The sequence below is a fragment of the Corvus hawaiiensis genome, chromosome 14, assembly GCF_020740725.1.
Source record: "Corvus hawaiiensis isolate bCorHaw1 chromosome 14, bCorHaw1.pri.cur, whole genome shotgun sequence".
Lineage (NCBI taxonomy): Eukaryota > Metazoa > Chordata > Aves > Passeriformes > Corvidae > Corvus > Corvus hawaiiensis.
This window is the reverse complement of record NC_063226.1, coordinates 11,880,914-11,908,407: the sequence shown is the minus strand read 5'-3', so window position 1 is coordinate 11,908,407 and position 27,494 is coordinate 11,880,914. Positions and strand designations below refer to the sequence as shown.

The following is a 27,494-nucleotide window of genomic DNA, read 5'->3' as shown; positions in this document are numbered from 1 at the left end:
CCAAGGATGAAGTGTGGTCTTGCTTCAAGTGACACCAGAACAACAAGCTAACTTGGGGATGGTGTGATTCATTGTCAGGGTTAAGGCTGGGAGTGACAAAAGGCTTCAGCTGAGGACGGGCTGTGAAGGGGCTGCCAGGTGGGGATAGGACCATCTTTGCAGGTTGGTGAGGCACAAAGAAAATCTGCTGAGTGCCCAGCTCAGCACAAGTTGTCAAAAGTAGCTGTTATCAACTGCCATCAACTTCCTCAGCTGCCACCTGGAGCCTTGAGACAGCACAGCACAGACTTCTGGAAGGCCAGTCCATGTTCAGTCAGTTTGTTGTTCTTGTCATTGGAAATCTGCCTACTTTGGCTCAGGATGTGTGCATGGACCCAGTCAGAAAGGGGAGTACTTTATTTCTTCTGAGGTGCTTTTGATTCAGAAAGGGGAGTATTTTATTTCTTCTGAGGTGCTTTTGATACACTCTAGTTATGCAGTCCATGGCTGAAACAACTCCACAGAGAATCTGATCTAATACATTATTATACATTTCTTACTTCAACTGGAGCTAGTGTAAATCAAATGAGGTTTTTCATTTCTAGATCTAAATGAATTGAAATATATTAGCTGACTGTAGGAACAGGAAGCAGGGTCACCTAGTTCAAACAATTGATGAAATGTCCTTTTATAATAGATGAAACCAGCCATCCTGCAGGGTTTCCGATACCCTGGTAGCAAATGGGTAATCTGCAGCAGAGTTCAGACCAAAGAAAAATCAAATTTCATGTTTCTGTAAAAGTCAACATTTGTTTTTATAAATCTGTAGATACAGGTAAGTGATATATTTGTTTGTTTAACTGAGCACCATATTGTATGTAAGAACTTGTCCAGATACAGAGGTATCACAAAATGTGAAATAAAAGTGAAGGAGGGGATCTGTTCCAAAAGTAATGGCACACATGGCCAGACTTACCTTACCATGTTTCATGACTTAGTCCAGACCAGTTTCCAGGCACCTTCACAAGACTCTAGTCTGATTTACCATGTCAGAACAGCTCTGGATGTAACGATGCTGCCTGGGTACCCATAACTTGTACAAAACCTCCATACAATTTGTAAACGCTGAAGAGAAGTGGTAACAGTGAATCCAACCTCCTCCCTGTTAATCACAGCTGTGCCTGGGGAGCAGCATGGAGTCCTCCTTGCCTACCCCCTGAGGGGATGTTTCTGGCCAACCCTTACATCTCTCCTTGCGTTCCATGTTTGTGCTGTTTTACTTACTGACCTATGTGCATGCAGATGGCCCACTCTGACTCCCTGGACTGTTGCATTGATAGATGCACAATAACAGTGTGTATGACAAAGCGATCAGCTTGGGAGCAGCACTAACTGATCAGCCTGAATCAAACTAGTCTCAGCTTTTGCGGGTGCTATCCTAAAGAGCCCACAGGGCTTTGCCACATCCAGGCATTTTAAAAGTATAAAATGATGGGCTTGTTTAAAAGGCTGGAGGGCTGGGCTCCAAGGATGGAATGGAAGCCTTGTAATTCCTGCTGAGGGGTCCTTAAGAAGCGAGATGGCCACAGCATACTGGGGTTTTGGGTAGATTTCAAGGCACGAGTGGCCAATCTCTTTTGTTGTCAGCCAGAAAAACTCCATCCCATGCCTGCAGCCAGGGCTGTAATTCCTGTCAATCCCAGCAGGATCAGAAAGCAACAACCAGCAAACCACTGGTGGGATGACACCTCCCAGAACCTCCCTGACACTGCCAGTCTTGGTGTGGGGTCTTGGCAGGTCCTGAGGGCTCATTGTTCCCAAAAACACTACCCCCCGGCAGCTCGGTATGGCTCTGGGGTGCGCAGAACTGGGGCTGTGTCCCTGCAGGCATGTGAGCTTAGCTCCGTACCTACAGCCCAACCCACACATGTGCTTTGGGCAGCTGACGGGGCCACCTTGCATGGCTGGGCAGTCACAGGATCAATCCCCGCTCAGAACAACTGATTTTACCCTGCATGACCCAAAGTATTGCCTCTTCCCCTGCCCCTCTGCACCAGATGCTGCCAGTCATGCAGGCAGCACATGAAAGACACTGGGGCAATGCCTGCCAAGGGTGACAAGGACATAGAAGCAGGGGCACTCCTGGCTCCATCCAGAGCCCAGAGACACAGCCTGGAGTGACACAATGGTTGCTGAAGGGGACAGTGGAGTGGATGAGCTGGCACTTTGCTGGTCTTTAACATCCTTGGGATGGGATGCTCTCCACTGCAAGACTCAGCACAGAGTCAGGCACAGCCCAGTTGGGGCAGGCTGGTGCACACTGAGCCATTCCAACCATCCTGCACCACTTGCCACCTGCCCCAGCCACTGACAAATGTGTCACACAATCCCCTGCACAGCTGTGCTGTGTCAACACCTCCTAAGCCTGGGATTTATGGCTGCTGAGCGAGGGGCTGAGACAAAAGCAGCACTACAGGCATTTACCCATCCCTTCCCACCAGCAAAGGAGACGATACACCAGGCTGGACACAGCTCCTGTGGAGGAAATAATGATGTGTGTGATGTTCAGCCCTTCCCACAGGAGAATTATGTTTAAAAGGAAAATCCACCCCCATCCATGCCATCCTTGGGGCAGCACAGCCCAATGCTGTGTTGGAGGGACTGCACTCAGCTTGCTGCCTTGCCACTGGCTGGCCCCAGTCCCTTTCCCATGCCTCAATTTTGCCACAAGAACAAAGCCCTTAATCCCTGTGCAGTGTGCTCCTGTGGCAGGCAACAGCAGCAGCTAAACCCCCCAGCCTGGTCCTCAGATAAAGCTGCTCCCAGGGAGCTGCCAGGAGAAGGAGGTTAAAACCCCAGAAGGCCTACCAGCCTGTGCTACCCAAGAGTGGACTGCAGGGAAAAACCCTTGTGGGCTCTGCCCCACATCTCCCACCTGCCAGAGCTAAAAAGAGCCATGAAACACATTCTTGTTTCCTGAATCCCCAAGGCAGTTGATAGGGCAGGTAGCTAAAACCCATTTCACTCAGTGCCAGCCCTGCACCCCAAGTCCAGTGCACAATTTGTACGTCTAAGCACTTAGGGATTCCCCAGCTCAGCTCCTTTGCAGCCTGGCCTAACAGCCCAGGTCAGTGCCTCAGTCACCCACCACTGTGTTCAAGAAGAAATGATGCACTTACCTTGTGCCAATGGCCTGGTCATTTCCCTGTGGAGGAAAGGACAGGAAAGGGATGCCCCATGCTCAGCAATCAGCAGCATTTCAGAGCAGCCCTTGAAATCCAGGTGAGCTTAGCAGCAGGAGGCTGAGAGCCCTTAATTAGTAAGCTTGCACTTGCACAACAGGAAAGGGCTCCCTGGTAAAGCTGCCCCATGGCACAGTCCCCTGCTAGGCTGCTGCCTGTGCCCCCAGCACTGCCCACTGCTTGTGGCATTGCTTCACATCTCACCTTTACAGCCCATTTCATTTCCATAGCAGGCAGTGGGGGATCTCATACTGCAGCAGCCCAGGGGCAGTTGAAAAGCATCAGCAAGGACAGTTGGCTCAACTGTGAGGCACAAGACTGTCTCCCATCAGGAATGCATGTGCCCACTTACAGAGACCCCAGCAAGCCAACACCACCTGCAGCAGAGAAGGTGCTGCGCTCTCATGCCTGGCTGCCCTGCTTAGATTCCAGCAATAAAAACAACTCTCACCCTTTGCAACACAAGGACTTGTTTAGTTGCCTTGGGCAGTGGTTGAGATTGGTTTCAGTGATTGAAATCAACTGCTTTGAGGAGGCCCGGGCAGCCAGAAAGGACCAAAGGCATGGGGGAAGTGAGGAGACTCACTGATCTGAAGGGCAGAAGACCAGGAGAGCATCCACTCACCACTCCAGATCCCCAGGCAGAAACCAGGCAGCTTCATTGGGGTGACTCACAGACCTAGAGAGATATCTGGGTAAAGGCCACACCACACACATTGCTCAATCTTGCAGTTTTCCCCAAATTGTCCCAGCAGCATGAAGGAATTTTCCCCTTCCCCTGGAATTTTGAACCTTAAGTTCCAGGGGTAAGGGAAGTGCCTGGGAATGCAGCTCCCTGCCTAGCAAGCATAGCTGGTACAGAAGCTGTCTCTGCTCAGCTACTGCATCCCCACAGCACAGCACCCTCTGTGAGGGCAAGGCTAGCCAGGGAAGATACAGACCAGCAGCACTTGGGTCCTCTGACTGCGTTTTAACATGCCCAAGTAGGTAGCTCAGTTTCTAAGGCAGAGAACATGATGACAAGCTCTGCTCCTCCAGAGAGCAGCAAACACTCCCTTAAGACATTCCTCCAGCCTCCCACGCATTCAGTGCCATGGGGAGTGCTGTGTTTTACACACAGTTTAGGCACTTGGCATTGTCAAAATCAGGTTTCCCGAGCTCCAAGGAGCAGACAGGCTAGAGGCACGACTGTAGCACACAGTCCATCATCTCTGGTTAGTGGAGTCTCAGGGAGGTCCACTGGGTGAGCCCTTCAGTCCCCATTCCAGCCTACACTACTGGCTTCCCCTGGGGAGGAAACACTACCTAGCTTCTGTGGCAGCCTGCACTGTATTTACCTGCCAGTACTTAGCAAGTAGTGAGGCTTGCAGGATGGAGATGGTTCATCTTCCTCTTTCTCTACAACTGCTGAGACCCCCAACCCCCTCATACTTCAACTGCTGTAAGAACAAACATGACATGAAGAAAATTGGTTTTGGATTTTTATTTCTCTGTAGTCTTTAAGCAGGAGTGACTGAAATAGAAATCATCATGAGTCCCATCAGGGGGAATAATTTGATAAAGACAGGGCAGGCAGTCACCCCTGCCCCATGCCAACCTGTATAAACATCAGCCACCACTGTTTAGTAACTAGATGGTTTTCAAACAAGTCCATGAACGGTCATAGACTACATAGAACAACATGCCAGTTCACAACAGGAAACAACTTATGTATACTTCTTGATTTCATCATACAGGACTAAGACAAAAGCACCACCCATTCCTCGGAGTACATTCGACCATGCACCTTTGAAAAAGGCCTTGGAGCCCTCATCCCGGGCAATCTTCCGCCAGCAGTCAAGAGTGCCAGAGTACATTATGTCAGCTGCAGGAGACAGACAGCTTTAGGAAGTGGATGCCTGTGACCCCCAACATCCAGGTCAGAAACAGCCTCATGTATCTGCTAGCTTTAAAACCTCAAGTGCATTCCATTTCTTGGCTGACTTTCTCCAATACTAGCACATCAGAAGACTAGACTGCCCAGGAGAGATGTTGCTGCTGCTTCTGCATTGTCCCTGGGAGACACTGGAAGGACTGGTTCAAACAGAAGGCAGCAACTCATTGCTTTGACACCAACACTTCCAAACCCAAAAGTTATTGCACAGTTGGCCAGGCTGTGCCTGCTAAGGAGGCTGCCTTTTCTTGTCCCAGAGACACTGGCTTGCAACATCCTTGGGCAAGTTTTGCTGTTCCTACCTACAGACATATACCTGACTGGTGCATGCCACCTTACAGTTGTGCTGCACAGGCCAACTCATTCGTGTCCCTTCCTGTCACTTGCTTCTGCAGCCCCTCCTACACCCCTGCTTACAAGAGAAGAGGATATCTACGCAGGCTGATGAAAGCCAAGCCACTCTGCCTTCACTTCAGCTCCACCACCAGCTATTGATCCAGGGATGCCCAATAACTCTTATACAGTGAGGTAGAAACTTACCTCCTTTACGGCCAGACTGCATCATCATGCGACGACGAACCGTATCAAAAGGGTAGGAGACCAAACCAGCGACAGCAGTGACGGTCTGAGCAATCATCCAGCTGACAACAATGTGGGTGTTCTTTGGGTCTGGAAGCATGCCTGCAGGAGAGAGGCTTTGATGAGAATGGCAGGTGAGCCACCAGCACTATCGAAATGCACTACAGGCCTGCCGCAGCCCAGCATGTCCCTTCTAGTGCTGTTTCGGTCAACCTACCCTTCGCGGTGTCATAGATGCCAAAGTAGGCGGCTCTGTAGATGATGATGCCCTGGACAGAGACACTGAAGCCCTGGTACAGGCCCCCAAGGCCATCTGAGCGGAAGATTTTGACCAGGCAGTCACCGAGCCCACTGAACTCCCGGTCGGCCCCGGCTTTACCCACATCCGCTGCCAGGCGGGTTCGGGCAAAGTCAAGGGGGTAGACGAAGCAGAGGGAGGTCGCGCCGGCGGCACCCCCGGATGCCAGGTTACCGGCGAAGTACCGCCAGAACTGCGTTCGCTTGTCCACGCCGCCCAGGAAGATCTGCTTGTACTTATCCTTGAAGGCGAAGTTGAGGGCCTGGGTGGGGAAGTACCGGATCACATTGGCCAGATTGCCGCGCCAGAAGGAGAGGACGCCCTGCTCCCGCGGGATGCGCACCACGCAGTCGATGATGCCCTTGTACTGCCTGTCAGCGGAGATCTGCTTGCTGGCGTGCTGCACCTGCAGGGGCCGAGATGCCGCTGTCAGCGCCGCTCCCCCGCGCGCCCCCGGCCCACCGCCGCCGCCCCCCCCTCTCCTTGCGGCGACCTTGGGACGGCCCCGGCCCCCGGCGCTCACCTGCAGCAGCAGCTTGACCCTCTCGATGGGGGCGACAGCGGTCTTGGAGATGGCGGCCGCCACCCCGCCAGCAAGGAAATCCTTGGCGAAGGACACGGCCGCATCGGTCATGGCGGGAGCGGCGCGAGCGGGAGGCGATGCCGGGCGGAGGAGGCGGGAGGCGGCGCTGAGGGGGGCGCCGCAATGGCCGTTAATATAGGGGCTGCGGCGCGAGCGTGGGCGGGGCGCGCCTCCCGCTCGCCGATTGGCTGCGGCAGGGGGCGTGGCCGCCGCAGGGGGACGGGGCCGCCGTTGGAACCGGTGGGGGGCACATGGCCGCGGTGACGGGCTGGGGTAGCGCGGCACGGGGGAGCCCGGGACGGAGCACACCGGGACGGAGCACACCGGGACGGAGCACACCGGGACGGAGCACACCGGGACGGAGCACACCGGGACGGAGCACACCGGGACGGGGTACCGCGGAATGGGAGATCCCGGGATAAAGCATCGCGGGACGGGGCGTCCCGGCATGAAGGGCCCCACCAGCACGGCGGGCGAGACAGTCTTATATTTATGTGGCCCCGGCCCGGTCACACCGCCTATCCCTGCCCCGGGCACACCACTTGGCGGTGACGGGGCCATCCGTGACCACGACCCTTCGGCTCCTCTGCGTCATCCCAATGCTATGGCGAGAGCGGCCGGGCACAGCACAGCCGCGGCGCAGGCTGGAACGGGGCGGGCTCTGAGGCTGCCTCATCTACAGACATGTACAGGCCCCTGTCTCTCTCACGCGTAGCCGAGACCCTCGCTCAGACACCTCTCAAGATACTGTCACCCTACACACACAGGGCTCTAGGAGTGACCGAGCTCCAGCTCGTGTATGGATTCCTTCAGTAGTCACAGTGCAGAGCTCAGCTGAGATGCTCAGATAGGCACACACCCCACCAGGTACCACCCGCCCCCCCAATCACACAGCTGCATCCAAATGTCACTCGAGTAGAACTACACCTATCCAAGAATTTAGCGATGCTATTGCCTGGTTCTTCATGGTCATACACCATTTCACATGTTAGTGATCCACTGATGAAGCGCTTTCTTTCAGTGACAACTTAAATATTTTAGTGCTGCCTATTGGGGGATTTATCATGCGTATTTGTCATTACAAAGGACAGGCTTGGTTGATAAAAGAGTTAGTGCTTGATAGGTCGTAGGAGTGCACTATGATACAAAGGTGGTAGTAGCACATCAGAAACAAGTTAGAGATAACTTTTTGACTCACTTGACTCTTAGGAGGTTTGAAGAGCTGATCAGACATTCATATGCACCCATTCAATCTTTAAAATCTATTTAGAAATACAGTGTTAGTAAAAAACATACAGGTATGCTTGGACAAAGCAAGAAATCTAATCCTCCTCAACATGTTTACAATTCACATCTCCATATCCATACCTGTCCAGTAAGTCTCGGTATTATTACCTGCCCTGTGCCCATGGGAAAACTGAGGCACAGAGAAACACGGTCACTGGGCAGGTTGATTAGAACCAAAAGCACTTACAGCCTCAGTGTGATGCATGAGCCACCAGATCTGCTCTCTACCACCTTAATTTTTTGTTATCAATGCTTGCATTTCTTCTCTGAGAAAAAAATCAGTATGAAGCACCACTGCAGCAGAACAGAGTGAGTCCATTAAGAGAGATAATGCAAGACTTCAGCTGTAAGATACATCAGCAATGAGTTCTAGGTGCAATGCAGGCCTTACAGTTATCCCAAATCTTTCTGCAAGTTTCTGTCCACAGTTACAGACTGTTCCTGCATGGATTTGGCAATGCCTCATCCTGCTGTGACATGTACTAACCAAGCAGTTTCTGAGACTTACTTATTTTCACTCATCAGGGGTTATAAACAGTGCAAAAACACAGACGAGGAGCTGTGTAAAGCAGCAAATGCTGTGCTGAGCCCAGGCTGCTGCAGCTTGGGCTGGAGCCAGTGTGCACACACCTTCCTGAGCTGCTGTGATTCCCATGCTGCCAGGGGCACAGCCACCTTTCCCCCATGGACATGGGGTTTTGGTTTTCTATCAGAAGGGACTGGGATGGGGCTGTTCCATAGCTGAATTTCTACAAAGGAACTGGAGCAACACCATGGTTCCTCAGGTGTAACACGAGATGATCTTTTGTTGTCCAACAGCTACCAAGAAGCCCATCAGTTGCAGTGGCACTGGCAGTAACTTGGTGCTCTTGCAGAGAGATTCCTACCTACAGGACCTGTCTGCAGCCCCTGGAGCACAGCAGTTCAAGTGGATCAATCGCAGGTGGTGTGCATAGTGCTATTCTGTTGGCAAGTTCAGAGCAGCATAGTAGCCTTAGGTCTGTGCTCTGGAACTAAAAAGTGGTCTAATAAAAAAATAAAGCTTTAAAAGTACCTAAACATCATGACAAAGTTTGTGGCTCTCAAATATCTAACACATTTAAGAACTGCATTTTCCAGGAAATATTCCAGTTACGGAACTTCAGGAAAACTATTTTTCAAAGTGTGAAGTAATTCACATACATGTAGTAACAATGCACGAGAAAGGGAGGAATATTTCTGAGTACGCACTTAAGTTTGCAAGATTGTCATTCCAGTGTATTACAATCCATTTTGCACATTACAGCTCTGTCTTAGCAAAAGCACAGTTGCAGCAGCATACTTTCATTTTATGCTGGAAATTCAGACAAAATTATTATTCTCAAGTATGTCTCAAAAACTGAGGAGTGGATTTAGGAGTGTGACTGAACTAAGACTAATTCTTACTCTGTAGAATGCCATGTCCAACAGTATCACTAAAAACCTGGAGATTTCTGTAGAAATTCTTGCATGTATTTTATTCTGTTTTATTATTTTTAGCTGACTTGGTATCTCAGATTGCTTTAAAAAATCCATTTTCTTAATGTCTTCAAAGACAATTTATACTCTCATCTCTGTTCTCTTGCCTCTCTGCAATTGGTTTAATCTCAAACAGCTATTCAGTATTAAAAAGCACCTAAAATAATGTCATTTCAAGTTCCAGTAGTATAGAGTTTTCAAACTAGTTGCATCTTTGCTCTTCACTATGTGCTTGCAAGTCCATTCAGCAAATGCAGTACAGATTTATTCTTTCCTGTCACAGGTGTCTCACTACAAGAACCATGCAATCCAATGAAATGTCAGTACCTGTAGCTCAGCATGGCTTTCTTGCAAAGTTCCTTAAGAAAGATACCTGTATATCTGCAGTGGACACTCTGATGTCAGTTTTCAAGTGCTGATTTCCTTGGCTCAAAATTTTCCCTTCGGAGGAGCTTTAATTCTCTCAGTTCTTGTGGGTGTAAGCTCTGGTCAACACCAGGTGTTAGCTTGTAATTTAAAGGAGATTCAATATAACCGTTTCTGTAGAGACAAACTCTCTTGCAGAATTCAAAGGTGCTAAACATAACACCGAAGTATGGCACAATCTGATAAAAAAAGCAATATAAGAAAAAAAAATTAGACTCACTAGTAGCATCCATAGCTTAGATGTTTTAAAAAAAGGGAACTTCTAGGACTTCAGATCTGATCTGCTAATAGACCTGTCCTCATTTGTGTAAAATCAGAGTCTCATCTCAAACTAGGCTGGCAGCTGCAGCATGCTAACAGTAGGAGTTTATTGTTGTTACATAACTAATTATAACAATATTGTGAGGAAGAAGGCCTATGTTAGCCTATAGATTACCAGAACTTGTCAAATACCCAAGCACATCCTAAGCAATCTCAGCAAATCCCAGTAGGAAATGTGGAATTTATTCTACATACACTGGAGTGACTACACAATTTTCTTCTTTTGCCCCATGCAGAACCAGCAGCTCCAGCGCCACTGGCTTTGTATCAGCCAAGGTAAGGCAGGCCATCACAATCACACTGTCACTCAATTAGCACTCATTAGCTGACCTGTAGTACTCTATGTAGGTAATCCTCATCACAGCACTATAAAACGTATTTATGTAAATTAAATTACCTTCTGTTTAAGCTACCATGCTTTATTTCATGCTTTCAACTCAGCAAGGGCTGCAGTAGCTGATACATATGCATTAAATAGCTGGCTGAAAGCATTGCTTTGGACTTCTGGGCAACTGGCTTATACAAGCACACTTTTCTTTACAGCTCACTGCAACATGTCAAATTACAGAAGCTCAGGTCAGAAGAAGAACTTGTTTAGCTGTCCTAAGTGGATTGTTTGCAATCCCCCATCCATTCCACACCTTGTGTGTTAGGAGCACTCCGTTCTTTAAAGATGTTGAAATGAACTTTCAAGTGGTGATATCTAGAAGCCAAGCTTGCATTTGAGGAAATACAACCAAACCAAGTTCCAAAGCTGGTTTATAACCTGTTTTGTCACCGATTCTGTCATCTGTAAGCTACTAAGTACAAAGGTATGTCATAAGCTTTCTATCCCCAACTGTCCAAAACTGTCTTGATTCCTTCAGGATAGTATTTGACTGGGAGGAAAGCAAAACCTCACCTTGAGCAGACTGGGTGTGAGTCCACTCCAAAGTCCAAGCACACCTTTGTTCTTCACAGTTTGCCGGAAGCAGTCAGCCATGCCAGTAAAATGGACGTCAACTCCTCCATAGTGGGGAAGCCAAGGACTCTGGGCCTGTCAAGAGACACCCAGAGGGACTTAGAACAAACAGAGAAAACCAAAGTAAATTAATTATTTTCTCCATTCTGGTATATATGGAACAGTCAACACCAGGTTTCAACAGACTGATCTGGATTCTTCCCAAAAGTATCCGCTAATTTGCATTAAAATACAATTAAAAAGGGAAAGAACTCACTCTTTGATAGGTAAGAAAGTGAACAGTAATTTCACACAGCACTTCCTTTTGTGCCATGTCACTACTAGAAATAAATCCCACCCTTGTGAGAGCAAACTGCTTAACCAGAGCCACAAATCCCATCAGCCCCATGCCAACTGCTCAGGTCCAGGTAGAGATATTTCACATCCCTGTCAGTGGAACACTATGAGAGGGAAGCTTGGAGCTGGTCCCCAAAGCCACACTGCCCTCCTGTAACTCTGATTGAACCAGCTGACTTGTTTCTGGCTGCTGAAGCTGTCTGCACTGCTGTGAGAAGCATGAACCGTGCTACAGGCTGAGGAGCAGCAGCACGGCAGAAATGGAAGGATGGGGATTTCAGCCCAGGCTGTTCAGGCCCACCAAGGGCTGCAGGTGAGCAGTTGGTGCCCATGCTCCCATATCAGTGTGTTCAGCTGACAGGGACTAGTTAGAAGTTAGCTGGGGAGAATCCTGTTGGGTGGCAGCTGAACTTCCAACTGCAGTACAGTGTCTGTTCACATGAAAGAAGTGTAGTTGGTCATTTTTAACAGCTAAATCCTTTCTTCATTAATCTCCTACTGCATTAGCACAGACAGGATAACCTGACCTTGAATAATCCCATCCTCATCCATCTGTGCACATGCAGGCATGGATTTTTTTTGCATTGACAAACCAGAGTTTCTCTCAAACACATGGCAAGTGACACTTCGGTGTCAGGGAACCCCAGGACACAGCTTGATGACTTGCAAACTTAACTTAAGCTAGAAGTTTGATAAAAATTGGGCTTGTACAGTTAATTGATTGATGAATATGGGTATCATGATCCCCACATTGATGTGAAACCCCATACAGTGTAGTGATTTTTCACTCCTTGTCCAGACTAACCTGTAGCTTCTCAGAGCTGCTAAGCCTATGACAAGCCTCTCAGAAACTGACAAGTGGTGATGACATTTTCTAGAAGCCTTAGCTATAGCATTTCAAGTACCTTGCAACTGAGATGCTGGAAATGCAAACATATCAAAACTGATGCTCTAGGTATAAGAGAAATTGCTAATCAAATAGTTTAAATGTTGTTGCATTCCCTTGCATTACTGGCAAATCTACTGTTAAAATTTAAAGGCTGGCAAAAAGCCCCTGATTACCTACCACACTAAGGGCATAGTCTCCTTTGTCTGAAAAAAAATCACAGATCATGATTTTTTTCTGGTTTTTTTTTCTGCCTGATTGAAATGCAAGTGAAATACCTCTTATGGCGGGTAACAGGTAAAAACCTTCTGCACAAAGGCTTTCATGTCTGTACTGCAGAAGATGCTGAGTGTTCCAACTGAGACTTCAGAAACCAGTTCCATAAGAATGGTGATATTAGCACCAGCAATGCTTAGAAGAAAACTAAAATGATGAAAGTATCCCTAAAAATGCAATAGCACTCATAGGAGAACTGGATTCAAAACCCTGTTCTGCTTTCTGGACTGTCAGTCAGGTTCTGTGAGGTGTTTTTTTTGTAAATGAAGTTATAAGCAGCCAAGCAGTAAAGAAAGACAGGTTTCTGAAATGTTTCAGGAATGAAAGAATGCTATTAACGTGTGATTCCCTTCCTTTTTCAGTCCCTTTGTGGTAGGCAGGGCATGGCCTGAGAGAATTTAGCTTCGTGAGTTTGACTTAATCCCCTTCATTACTGTATCCACTTCAAAGGCACAGATCAAAGGTTTTGATTACAGTACTCTTGCCTGCAACACCAAAGGAAGTGACAAGCACAGTATAGGTTTCAGTAACACAGTAAACACCTCCAGAAGGCAGTTAAAAAGGAACAGGTAAGTCAAACCCCTAGATTTCTGATCTGCCCATAGATACTGACCTCTTAAGAGATTTACTGAAATTATATATAGTACCATTCCCCACAGATAGAGCTGTTTCTAAGATTTCAGTCTGTGAAGTATGTGTTGCCAGCCTTCCTGCTTTACAGGAGCTGTATGCTTCTAGGACCCTATACACAGTATTTAAATTACAATTGTCCACAGAGTCTCAGAATCACCTTCTGCAAGAGGAAAACTAAAAACTGTATCAGTGTGTAGTTAAAACTTCAGTATTTTGGAACACCGCTAAATTAAGTTAAAATGTATTAATAGAAGAAAAATACTGCAAATGCATTTCATTTGGCACTATCGTCCATGAAAAACAGTAGCTGTGGGTTTTGGTGGTTCTCCATCTAAGCATGTCCACCACACTGCAATCCTCACAACCATCCTAAATGGAAGCAACAAAACAGATCAAACTGGTTTCTCTACCTCTTTTGCAGAAACCTACCATGACATACCAATCAAACAGCTAATCTCATTCCAAAAAGGTCAGGTTTATGACAGAGAATTTCATGCACTTCAAAGCAGCTGGAATTCCTTTCTTTTGACACCCCTTGACAGTATGGGCGGCTGCATGGAAACCTGTTTGTTACGAACTCTCTCAAAGACTTCCTTCCCCCCAGTTACAGCTGTCTCAAACTGCAGGAGGCTGGGGATACAGCTTCCTGTGCTGATAACAGTGCCAAGGTGTTGCTCGTAGTAGTAGCATGACTATGAGTAGATAAGTTGCTTATCTTTTTACCTCTGATGGACAAGGGGTTCTCTAAGTGATTAAAGTACATCAAATGCAGAATTGGCTCCACCTGCTCTCTCACAAACACAGCATTTTTATATCCAGAGACCACCAAGTCTACTGTGTCACTGCAACACATCCACTGTTCTACTGCAACACTCTAAACCCAAGAGAAACATGTTCAAAAAAATGCCCAACTACCTGCACTTATACTTTTTTTAAATAAACAAGATATTTAAGTAAGGGTGCAGTGTCATGACAAAACTCAGGTAGTTATAGTTAAATATTACCTGAAGACTCTTCAGACACCGTCTCTCCCATTGTCTGCATTATGAGGTGACTGCCAGAACAACATAATCCCATTTTGGGAACTGATCTCACAGACCTTTTCAATGACACCACCCCCCCCACCCCCCCCCCCCCCGTGCAGATACAAACTTTTCACTTGTTTTTTTTGGGACATTTTGGTTTGCAATTATTTGTATTCACATGTATCAGAGACTGTGAATCCACAAATTTAATTCATGTACTTCCCCCCTCTTCCCTGTTCATAAAGCTTGTTGGTACAAATATTTACTATTTGTTTTTTGAGTATGCAGCACTCTTAGCACAGAATATAAAAGATAACTAGCAGCGAATAGCTGTCATCAATGGTATGCTACTCTGATGGCGGATAGAGTAAAACTGCTTGTTGTTAACATATTTTCAACAGATTCAGGTGTCCTACACTTCTGATCGCTTTAAAAAAAAAAGTACAGGAAGACAATTTACAGACAGCTCAAGAGTTCACACTCTTAATCTGGAAGCTAAAAAAAGAAGTCTTTAAGTTAATAAGGGCACATGCAACAGGCAAGTGCAGCTGTAGTTCAAAGGAAACTGAAGGACAAGGATCGCAGTTTTCATTCAAGTTAATAGCGCTCCAGTCAACAGAAATTTCACTCAAGTGAAGACTGAATGCTTCAAAGAGTGTTTCATTCCACTACAATGAAAAATAATTTAAACGTAAATACATATTAATATTTTGGGGGGAAAAATCATTCTCTTGGGCTTAATCAATCCTTCCTCCTCGAGGTCAGCCTTACTCGGCAGTCATTCCCTATCAGTGGTTTGGTAATGCTGACTTACCCCCGGTTAAAATTCACCCAAAGGTATTCAGGAACACAGGAAGGTAAACCATGGCGAGCTATCAGGATACAGTCGGTTCAGAGCAGCACAGCACAGCTGATCTCCAGCGTCCTGCACTCCAAGAACACCTTGTCCCTTCCTCTGTAACCTGAACTGGGGCCAAATCATGCCTTTCTGGGAAGAATGGCACCGAGGAGCAAAACAGCTTCATGCTTGGTCAAAAGCTTGACTCTTTGCTTTAAACACATATCACCAGGCCTGTTGTAGCCTGAGGCTTCACAGTTTGTTGCAGAATCCCTGCTTTGTTGCTGAGCCTAAGCTTCCTCGGCTTTAACACCTGCGGTGTGAAAAAGTCTTTAATACAGACTATAGAAGTCTTTTTCCTCAAGGCAGTGCAACCCTCCTGCATGGGCAGCTCTGGGTGGCTTCCAAACGCCTCATGATGGTTCAGCTCAAGCCATACAAATGGGTGCACCATTTTCATGCACATTAGCACTAATTTATTTAATGATGCAAACCCTTAGGCAGTCTAGCTTGGTCCCACACTTCACACAGTGGATGGCAATGCTAGTTCCTGCATCTCCTGCTGCCTATCTAGGAACTGAGAAAACTAATTTTTTACAGGATTGGGACTTTTCACAGGTCATCCTTTCACTTGCCTGATGTGGATGAGTTAGGGATTTACACCAAATCAAAATAAATCACCTATAAAAGAAGAGAGTGTCCATCAAGTTTTAGCTCCTGTTTATGGAGTATTTTCCATAATTAGTCACCTCACATGTCATAGGCACATCACTCTAAGCACAGACAAATGGATACAAGGCTGTCCCGTATAACTGATGCAAAAGTACTCACGTTGGGGGTAACAGTAATAGCTGTACCTCCAGAGACATTATTGTCTCCTGGCTGAAAGCTATGTCTTTAACAGCTGTGTGTGAACAGCAGCAAACCCAGCCCATATCAGGTCCTGTCTGCTGGGTGAGCTTACGGAGTTTAAAAAGGTGGGCTGAGTTAACCCATTTGATCTGTCCCAAAGCAGATTAAAGAGCTCTCACACCACACTGATCACAGAGCTGAGGCAGCTGTAAGAGGCTGGCAGACACGATCAGCTGGCACTACCAAATCTCAGATTGGGGGCCTGGTGGCCACTTCAGTGTCTGGGAAGATCATTTGGAGAGAATTGCATTCTGCCATCCCTCAGACTTCCTGCATTTCAAACTGGTGCAATGTATTTTCCTGCTTTTCTTCAGCAGGCCACTGTGTTGCAGTGCTATGCTGAACAACCTCAAGGTGAGTATTACATAATTATCACACCACAGATTCTTGGATGAACAGGTTTAGAGACAAAGCAGACCTCATTGTTAAAGCAGCCCAGTCCTGCTTCCAGTTCTTGATCTACAATTTCTTCCTCTTATTTAATTTTCCTATTAACACTGTTCAGTGTTTCAACTTGACAGTCAGTCAGTCTTCATGCTTTCCTCCTGTGGAAGTCTGGGGATCTAAGAGAAATTCTTCCAACATTTGTTCAGATTCATAAAAGCTGATCTAGGCTGTTACAGAAGGCAAAGCCTATGTTATGCTCCATAGCTTTTTTCAGGCATTGTCTCAACCATTTACTGGACCAAATAGTTCCCTAAGCAGCAGAGCAGTATTCTGCAACAGCTTCAGAAAGTGGTATAAAATATCTTTATAACAACATTAGTGAAACAATAAAAATCACAGGTAGCTCAAAGTATTCAGATATAGTTAAAAAGAGAAGGTAGGAAGGGATTTTACCACAACCAGAATCTGACATCTATTACCTATTTGCTGATAATCAGAGGACCCAGGCTGGTCCCAAATTCAAGTACCACCCAGGGCATGGGAACCTGGCTGATGCCTGAATCCCAGCAGCAAGAAGAAGGGAAGCATGAGATCATAGGGAGAAGCAAGAAAAGTAAGAACTCACACTGCAGCCTCCCCCTTAGAGATGAGACTCTAAAATATTTCACCTATCTGTGCACTTCTTTTCACAACACTTGATGGAAGTTAGTATCTCTGAAATCTCCACTCTTTTGTCAAGTTAACTTGAAGTTGGACAGCAGGACCAAAAGTTATTGGGAGCAAGGACAAGGAAAGACAGCTAGCAACTATATAAGCCTTACTTAGGAAATCATATTAGAAATAGTAATACTGCTCCTTATTTGCTCTCCACACCATGGAATTTATGCGATCAAATGGCTCAATTTCTGTAACTTTCAAGGCTCCCATGCTGTTCACTATTAAAGGGTCTCCCTGCACAAAGTCTCAGAGCACGTATGCTTTGCAGATGTCGTGTGAACCACATGACCCAAAAAGGATTTCTTCATTTTAAATCAGGTCATGACTCCAATTACTTTCATATTCCCAGCTGACAAGAACACAGAGCTCACCACCAGCAGTGACACTACAGCTTGTGAGCTTCCAGAGGCTGCACGCCAGCCCAGTGACTGTGCTCAATGACAGAGAACTCTTTGCAAGTCACTCATGCTTAAGCAAAGCAGGAGAACTTCTCATCTCAGCAGAGAGAAGGAACATTTATCATTCTCTTTTTCAAAACTCTTTATAACCCAGCCACTGGGTTCTTGCTAGACTGACTTTTACCAAGCAAGGGGACTGTTTTTAAATAAATACTTAAATAACAGTATTCCTTTTAAAAGAGAGGTTTTTACTTTAAACAGGGTACTTCACAAAGGAAATGACTGCTTAGTTTTCTTCAGGTTACTAACTCATAGCATTTATGTAACTTACAACAGATTTCACATTTGTAGAGCATCTTGTGTTCCAAAGAACAAAAAAAATCCAACAAAACCCCAAAACACATTGCAGATTTATAGGCAGCCAAGGCCAAACTGATTCAATTTTGTCACTGTAAAGAGGCCACTTCTTGGGTGATGCATGGCAACAATCTACACTAACCAAAACCAGTAAACCTGTTTGTTTGCAGGAGTGAAGTCAAAGCCTGCATTTTGAAACAGAAAGATCAGCACTGAGCAATGCTTTCCCCACAGAGATGTCCTCACAGCTTGAGGATGCAGTGCAGTCAACATCAAAAATGTGCTGAATCCTGCACTTTGCTAACAGTATGATTTATTCTGTATTACAAAGGTTTGATACTTGAGTAGCATTTACATGTGAAGGAAAGTTTAAGACAGGTTTTAGTCACAGATACTAAAATATGGAGACAGGGCTGAGCTTCTGAAAACCATGCAAAGTTTGTTCACGTAAGCAGGTGAGGAGTAACTGTGGAGTATCTACAAAGCTTTAAGGACATCTTTGTGCATTTTGCTTAAGAAACTCCCAAAGTCACAGGTCAGTCTGGGACGGAGGCTGAGAAGTGCCACTCAGGGGTGTCTGAGCCTACCTCTGCACGTCATGAGTGCAGAGAGAAGTGCCAAACTTGGCTATTGGGTTTGCATTGACCATTTGCGTGGAGGAATGCCATTCTAATAATAATCTTCTGTACAGACTGTAACAGCTTTAAATTCATCTTCCCTTACTGAAATGCCACAGCTCTGTCCAATAGGCACTTATGAAGGTTATCATAGGCAAAAAGATGATGTAGGAATGTAGAAACATTACCAATGCTTCTTTACACCCAGACTCATTCAAAGGAAAATTTCCCTGCTAAAGGTAGGGAAAAAAATTGAAAAAGAAAAAAGTGTTCTTGTATGCAAGTCTGCAAGGTAAAAAGGGCAGTAATTTAATATGGCTTAGAACCTGGATTTAACAAAGAACACTATATTGTGAGGTAAGGAAGGAAAGCCAAGAATAACAGTCAGAAGGATATAAAAATCAGTAAGTTTTTGTTCAGAAACTGATACATCATAAAAGTCAGGAAAACACTTAATATAGAACATGCCTTTGAATAACCCTCTCCTTCACAAATCCCCTTCTACAGATGCACAACAAAAGCCATAATTCCATGCTGAAACATGCATACAGTACCTCTGAATTCTCTAACATGCCAATCAGAAGCAAAGTGAAAAAAGGAAGACAAAGGAATAAAATTAGGATAAGCACAACATAGAGGACTCAAATATTCAGTAAGACTCACTCATATTAATTAACATTTCTTTTAAGAAAAACATTCAGGTATATATAGCAAACACAGCATCTTAATTCTTAACAGCAAAGGTTGAAGAAGCCATGATTACAGAGCAAATCTGACATCACAAAGCATCACCAAAACACAATTCTTCCTCAAGAATTATTTGCTGACAGTCAGCTCCTACTCCCACAGTTGTCAGTGACAGAAGCAGCCAACGTCAGAAGTGTAGGATTCAGTTCAGATATGTAAAGTTAGAAAGGATGAAGCAAGATTATTACAATGGAGATCAAAAATAGCACCTTATCCTTCCTCCCATAGCAGAATTCATTTCCTAGTCTATGCAAACAATTCAAGCATTGTCCAGATGAGGAGATGCATGGAGCTAACTCTTCTAAGACTGCCTAGCATATCAGGTAAAGATCTGAACTCGGTGTCCTGGTCCCATGCTTGTACTTCACTGCAGAATCAATGGAGACAGCCTTGTGTCCTAGATTCTCAGTTTTTGAAGCTCCTAAGATTGTCTTACAACTCCCTGGCTCCCCATCACCAGCAGCTTCATTGGAAAAGTCTCCTTTAGCAACATACTCCCTCCATCTGTCAGACTGGGACAAAAGGGAGGGAAAGGGAATCTGACTTCCACAGTGTGCTGGGTTCCTCTTCATACACAAACCCAGCATTCACTGCCTCAAAAAACCCTAGCACTTCTCTGTGTGCACTGCAGAGCACACACCAGGCCCAGGGGTAGCTGAAGGCTTTGGTACCCTCCCTCTTTCTATCAGCCAGAAAGCTGAATCACTGAATAAGATGTCTGAGAAAAACTGTGATCAGAAGTATCTGCTCCCCCATTTTCTACAGAACTCTGAAATGTCTTGAAGTTCTTTTCCTCCTTCTTTATTCTCTCCCTTTCTAGATCCATCCCTTTGCATGATACTTTTCCTGGCACTGTACTAGGCATTTTTCTCTTTTGACCAGCACCCTACAAACTGCACAGACCAGAAAGCACAAAACAGAGCTGATCCCTGCAAAGCTAGGCCATACCTAGCTAACTGGAAAACCCAAACTTCTTGGATAACCTTGCAGGAGTTCCAGTGAGCTCTTGGTATCAGCGTGGGTTGCAATTTTCAACAGGTCTCTTTTCTGGACAACCCTCCATGAATTAAGTAATTTCCAAAAAATTACAGGATTTTGCACCCAAGCAGCTCGTTCTTTTTAAATACCTTTGCCTTCTCCCATGTCTTCAGAATAAATCACTGAACAGGAGGTGTTTCTCTAAGCTCAGAAAATCACTATTCAGTGTTGCAATGCACTTATGAGGAAGAAACCTTCTCTGTTGATGAGCCTTTTTTTTGTCATGCAAAGTATTTTTAGCCTCTCCACTTCCTACATATTTAGTCAATAAATCCAGTTCCCTTATTGCTGGAACTGCCGATGACTTAAGCGTCCCTTTGGTGGAAGAGCACAGCCTAGTGGCAGGAAAATGAAACACGGGCCTGTCCCACTTCTTCATATGCCTGTCACAACACAGCCTGACACAAAATATTGCACCAGTTAGAGCCAAAACCTACTTTTGAACTGATTACAAAAGCTGAATGTTCAAGTAACTGTTGCATCAACATAAAATATTAAAAGGAAAACAGCACAGTAAATGCCTTTACTTTAGGGCAACGGTATTGTTGTGAGCCTAAGGATATAAAGTAAAAGAAGGCTTGTAAGGAGTATTTGCTTTTCTTAGACCTATTGGTACAGCTGGATAAAAGGATCAAGTTTTCATGCTCAGAATCTCTTTCTTGTCTGAAATATTTTTTAAGATACCTGATGAAAGGGCTCAGTTTAAACCTTGACTTCTGGACACACCAGCTACATGAGCTGGTCTGATAAAAGTCCTTATTCCTCTTGCTGAGGTTCTCTGCTACGAGATGGAGAGAGGGCAGTGAAGGCTTCTGTGACACAGCATCTGAGCCCTGAAAAGGGGAACTCGTGGAGCAGGAGAGGGAAATTCACAGTTTCACTGACCTTTTGCTACCTTGTGACTTGCCAACCAGGCTACCACTTGATGAAGGGGGCAAGGACCTATATAAGGCTGCCACAACAAATGACTGTTTTTCTAATAAGATCACAAAAGCTTCCCATAAATCTGCATTCCCATGAACTAGGCTGAAAACCCACACTCATATCCCCCTGCCAGAGAACGACCATAGGGTGAAAGCTAGCCACTGTCTCTCTACGGATGAAGTTCTAATGAAAAGTCAACATCAGCAAGTGAATTATGCCAGTGAGATGGAAGCTGTGGGATAGGGGTTGTTTTGTGTGGTTTGAGTATTTTTTACATCATTACTGTTAAAATTCTAGGAGAAAGTATCCAGAAGATATAGTAATTCTCATGTTGCTGATGCTCCAGGAGAACTGCAGCACCCGCAGCTGGTAAGTCACTTGTTAACCAGAGGAGTCAGAAATAGGAACAAGGACAATTATGATCCTTCAGACTTAATACTGAGCGAGTTTGTTTGTTTTGTGGTGAGGCATAAATGGCAGACACACAGGCTCTGAAAATTACATGGATCTCATTCATCCTGCCTACCACCAACTGAACTTCTTCATCTGGCAAACTTTCAGCCTGTATTTCACTGAAGGTATGCCAATTCTGAATTTTGAGAATTTGATGAAACTGCTATGAAAAAGAAAAGAAATAAAGCTACAGAGATGGAGTCTGAGAGCATACACATATCCCATGATAGTACTTGAACTCACATAAAAGGTATAGCAACCCATTTGTAGCAATAATTTCCAGACTTTAAAAACAAAACAAAACCCCCAAACGAGCAAAAAACCCAACAAAACCAAAGTCTCTGTAGCCTACTGGTAAGAGAAATAAAGTGGCACCCATGATCACCTGGCTAGTCTTGTCCCAAGGTCTTGCACCAAGCACCTACGACAAAGTACTGGTAACATGAACGTTCTGTACCTGCATCTTCCTCTTGACAGTCTCAAAGGGGAAAGAAAGTGTCTGTGCCACAGCAGCTGCTACACAGCCATTTATGAAGTTCTGAAGAGGAGTGAAATGAACTATGGGTTCTTGCCAGATTTTGTCCAGACTGATGTAAACAAAGAATGAGCCTGCAGAAAATGGGACAGCACCTAGAAAGCAAACCAGACAGGATTATATCAACACACTGTACACTAAGAGAAGAGAGCTGCTCATCACATAACTAGAAAGATAGGAGGAGCTGCTGCCAATTTACACCTCATGTTCCACAAACCCAATCCTGATTTTGAAGAACTTTACTCTTTAGTCTCAGGTTTACCACCAAACACCAATATTGTAGCATCTAGATGTGCTGATAGGGGCATGTGGATGCTGAAATCTTGATGTAGAGAAATTTTCCGGCTTTCTGCCAGTATCTATGTGAAAGTCTTGCTTTCACACGCATGCTAGCTGTAAACAGTGAGAGGTTTTTGTAAACTAATATTTTTATCTTGCCTCCAGTAGTTTGTTATGCAGCTTGTTATGTTACTGACTGGAGAAATATTTTGAAATGGGTGTTGTAGGGTTTAACCAATCATTCTAAGAGGTGGATGGTCAAAGGACCAATAACCTTATGCCATTCAAGCGAACCAGGACACATAAATGATTCATAAAAGATCGCCCTTCTTCTGGACTGGAGTTCTGCCGCTTTTTTCGCCGTCCCTGGTACAACAGCGACAGGGGCATACATCTACATATTAAAATGTGCACACTGTCAGAATTATTAAATGCTATAGTCTCATGACAGCTCAGGTGTTTCTCCAGGTTCTCTCTTGTGACAAGCTCTTTCTCAGTCCAACCCAACTCTAGCACCTGCTCTGTTGGTAAACAGAGCTATGTCTTCAGTCAGGCTCATGAGGGATACTTCTGGCCTCTTCTGCTTGTTTCATGCTCTCATCAGTTTTATAGTGGAATTATACATTTATTACTATTGTTATTGTTACACATTTTATGTAACGTCATGTTGTGAAAAAGTGGACTCAGTTAAATGGCATTTTTAAAGGCTATGGAGAGTAAATAAATAATTAAAAAGTAATTTCAAGTAAAGAGAGAATATAATTAATCTTTACTTTTCACACCTACTATACGCTACAGCTCACACTGGTTTCACTGAACAGTTCAGGAGACACCCTGATGCCTTGACAGGAGTTACAAACATTCTGTGTGTGTGTATATAAATGTTCTGTAAGAGTTTAATGGTGAAAATTGTGCATCCAAGCACAACTAGATCATCTATAAAAGAAGAAAAGAGTATTTTGCTGAACGCTTAATCATATATAAAATGTTACACACTTGGTCCTAATTTGAAGTAATAAAGCTGCAGCAAAGGTTATCAGTATTGCAGTGCCTTGCAAATCTCCACATCTTCTACAAGAAAACATTCCTGTTGGCTTTTGAAATCAAGTGAGCAAATGAACACACTACACAGCTGCAACAAAAACCAGGCCTGAGGTGATTTCACCCCATTATTGTTTTACCTAATATTGCTGGTGAAACACCACAGTAGAGTGCACGGAGTCCTTCTTGATGATAAATCTTGTAAAAAGCATGAAAAATTCCTTCGTAAGATGGTGCCAGCCGGTTCTGCACAATGAGCCGTGTTTTAATCACGTCAGTGGGGTACGTCACAATGGTGGCAACCATGCCAGCCAGGCTTCCTGCCATGATGGCTCTCCAGTGGGAGATATGGCCCAGCTCATCCGTGAAAAGGGTAACAAGTCTAAAGCAAACACATAAAAGAAGTACTATTAATGGCACTATGAACAAAACACATGAAAAATTAAGGCAGATGATTCTTGATGCAAATGTTCTTCTGTCCACAAGCCCCTTCAGCAGCAGGAATTGAAACTTTAACGTGATTCATCCAAGATCTTATTATACATAACACCACAGAAGCATCCATCTACAGGATGAAAATCTTTTATATTTCCATCTACAGGATGAAAATTACAATGAGTTAAAACACATCTGCAAGAAATTATCTGATCATCAGTTAAAGACATTGGTTAAACCTGCCAGTTAAGGTTATCACGTAACAGGAAATACGTAGATAATGCCATCATAGGCCTTCTGAGAGCAACAGAACCTTTTACTTATGTTGGGACAGGAAGGTCCACAAGGACATTTCTCTAGAGAAGACTTATGTCCAAGCACTATTATTCTCAGGAGTTTAAGTCGCAATTTGAAAATTTGAAATTGAAGCAGTTTCAAAAGCTACACACAAATCATGCATTTGTGGTGTACTGAAGGACTTTTCTATGACAGGAAACTTCTACATAAGGGAGAAATGTCCTGGAGGCAGCAAGAAGCAAGTAAAAACACTTGAGAGTTTTAGCTGGAGGTAAAGAAATGTATTATTCTATTTTGGAAGCATTAACTAAAACATCTAAACAGCATATCTACATTTAACCCACATGGTGTAACCACATGCAGAACAAAATAATTTGCAAATATTTACAAGTCACTGCTTGCTCAGTTGATGTTTTTTCACATGAATGTGCATTTTCTACTGCATGACAAATCCTTGCATCTACTTGTCTCAAGCCCTGGGAGGGCCCAGGGCAGAAAGCCCAGCCAAGCAGAAGCTAAAGGGTATAAACCATTTTTCCTGTGTGTCTTATACAGTCCCTAAACCCACACAGCCTAATTTTCCTGTGTGTGCATAAATGCATGGGGAAGGTGGTGGGGGACCTCTAGGCACTACCTGATAACATTTCAAGCTACCATGGAAAGACAAGAGTCCACGCAAAGGGAGTCACCATCCCCAGGGTGCTGACTGTGCTCAGTCCTGCTCCTCCTGGGACTGTTTACCCAGGCTGCCCAATAACATTTCTTTTTGTGTTTCTTGCCTTTATACACACCACTCTTCCAGTAGAAAAGACTTTCAAAAATCCTCAAATAGTGTATAAAGGATTAAGCACAGGCAACTTGTGTTTAATTTCCTGGTAGCCTAATTCCACCTGCAATTCAGAACATCCTGTGCAAACTAGACACAAACTTTAGCCTTGCAAAGGGAATACACTGTTTCAAGGTGAACAAACAAAGTAGTCATTTTGCTCAAAATCAACTGGTTTATGTTGGTGCAACACACTGCCTTTTCTGTAAACTTCAAATTACATTTAAATTACTGTTTGTGCCTTCCCACTCACATTACCTCACTCTTTGTTTGACCACTGTGTCTGTTATGGCACAAAAAAGCTGCCCACTTTTAGAGTCACTGCATTTGTGGTCTCCTGAAGGGCGCAGGCAGTGATGGGCAGGTGACTTGCTGGGGCAGATGAGTGACAAACCCAGCGGGTTGGCAGTGCCTGCGAGGCTGCACTGCTGCTGCCCAGAACAGAACAACCCATTGCCCAGCTGGGCGGAAATGTCACGTACTACCATGAACAGCTGACTGCAATAAAAAAAAAAAGAAAAATGAAGCCCAGCCCCCAGAGTGGCAAAACATGCTGGTGTGGGCAAACAATCAGGCACTCCCTGCAAAGGCCGAGAGATACTGGCAGCAGAAGGGAATCCTAGGAAACAGCACGGTCGGCAGACCATCAGCACTGCTCCACATTCATCCTGCTGCAGTCCTTCCAGTACTTACGTTAGTTTAGTATCTGTGTATTATCAAAAACAAGATCTTAAAACAAATAATGTCACCTATCAATGTCAAAACCGATCAAATTTGCTTAACAACTCCTGCATGACAGAGTAAAATATTTGACTTGTGATTTTGTTATTTTCGTTGACACAAACAACATAAATACCTGAAAGCGTATAAATTAATTAAACAAATTAGTTGCAAAGAAGAGATGTGACAGCCACACCTGCAGGTTGCACTGTAACTTCATTTCTAAAGGAACGTGAACAAAAGAATTTTAACAGACTATCGACCCTTCATCATTTGAAGAATACCTATGATTTTATAAGCCATTGCTGGCATATCACCAGGCCCTAACAATCGCTACGCGCTGAATAAATTAAAAAATAAAATTATAAGCAAGGGTCCGCATGTTTGGGGAGAAGGGGCGCACACCCAGTTAACCACCCGGCAGAGACAGAGACATTAGACTAAACTCGGCACTTTCCATCCGCTCCCCTCCGCGCGAAGGCCGGCGCGGGAGCGCAGGTCCCTGGAGCCCCCGGAGCCCCGGCGGGGCCGGTCGCTTACCGGCGGGAGGCGGCGAGCTGCAGGGCGCTGTAGGGGCAGAGGCGCAGGCAGGCCGTGAGGTTCCCCTTCCAGAGGGCCCGCACGCCCTCGGTGCGGCACAGGCTGCGCCCGGCGTCGCGCAGCCCCCGCCGGCAGTGCCAGGTGCCCACCTGCGCCAGCACCGTCAGCAGCTCCAGCGGCGCCGTCAGGCTGAGGCTCAGCGCGCCCGCCAGCCCGGCGCAGCCCAGGCGCTGCAGGGCGGTGACCCGGCCATCCCGGCGCAGGGTGGCCATGGCCCCGCCGGCCCCGCCGGAGCGGAGCGGAGAGCACGGAGCGGCCCGGCCCGGCCCGGCGGGGCGCGGCCAGAGCGGGGGCGGCGCAGCCCGCCTTGGCCGCCGGGGGGCGCTGTGGCGCGGGGCTCCGCGCGCCCCGGCCGCGCGCTGTGGAGGCGGAAGGAAAACTCGGAGCGGATGACCGGAGCGGAGCGGCCCTGCCCGCGGGGTGAGTCCGGACTGTGCCCCTGCCCCTGTTTGCACCTGAATTCATGGATTAATACATTATTTCGATTTGTTGCCGGAAAAAAAGGGCCCAGCTGCACTCGGGACACACCCCTTTCTCTTTACAATTAAACGTATTTCCACAGGGAGCGAATGCAGCAGCGGCACGACTACGCAAAACCACCGCGTTCTGCTTCTGAAGCACTCTGTGTTGATGCTAGAACTGAGGAACTGAGTGAACATTATTAATAAGATTTATTAGGTCAATCAGTTTAGGTTTTGTTGACGTGCTGCCAGAGAAAAAGAAAAAAAGGCACAGGAGGGGAGAGACGAAAGTGGAAAGGAGATACAAGTAGAGACCAGAATCTGTGGAGTGAGGAGATAACAGCCAGTAAGAAGGTAGTAGCAGAGATTTGCTCCAAAACAGGATGTTCTGTTTCTTGTAATAAAAAAACCCAAACAAAAAACCAACCCCCCCCCACCACCACCAAACCAAAGCAAACCAAAAAAACCCCAACCAACCAAAAAAGTCCACTCAAACTGAAAGCTATATCCAGTATCTTCTTACAGTGCATCCAACAGAACAATATCAGATGACTCTTAGTCTGCCTTTGGCAAGAATGCTCTGCTGCTGATCCAGTGGACTATTCCCAGATCAATAAAGAGCTAAAAGACATCTCTCTAGAATTGCATCT

At 45.6% G+C, this 27,494-nt stretch overlaps 2 protein-coding genes across 2 annotated transcripts; both read right to left on the bottom strand.

Moving 5' to 3' along the window:
- Positions 1–4,689: 4,689 nt before the first annotated feature.
- Positions 4,690–6,753, bottom strand: SLC25A5 (solute carrier family 25 member 5). The gene is given in 5 exon segments (XM_048319155.1): positions 4,690–5,001; positions 5,003–5,085; positions 5,695–5,835; positions 5,951–6,437; positions 6,555–6,753. Coding segments are annotated over 5 exon segments (864 nt in total). The 5' UTR covers positions 6,666–6,753; the 3' UTR covers positions 4,690–4,959.
- A 958-nt stretch (positions 6,754–7,711) lies between these two features.
- SLC25A43 (solute carrier family 25 member 43) lies at positions 7,712–26,635 on the bottom strand. The gene is made up of 5 exons (XM_048319156.1): positions 26,324–26,635; positions 23,646–23,887; positions 22,108–22,280; positions 11,047–11,181; positions 7,712–10,003 (listed from the first exon to the last, which is right to left on the bottom strand). The coding sequence occupies exons 1-5, from the start codon at positions 26,593–26,595 to the stop codon at positions 9,800–9,802; spliced, it is 1,026 nt and encodes a 341-aa protein (XP_048175113.1). The 5' UTR covers positions 26,596–26,635; the 3' UTR covers positions 7,712–9,799.
- Between the last annotated feature and the right edge of the window lie 859 nt (positions 26,636–27,494).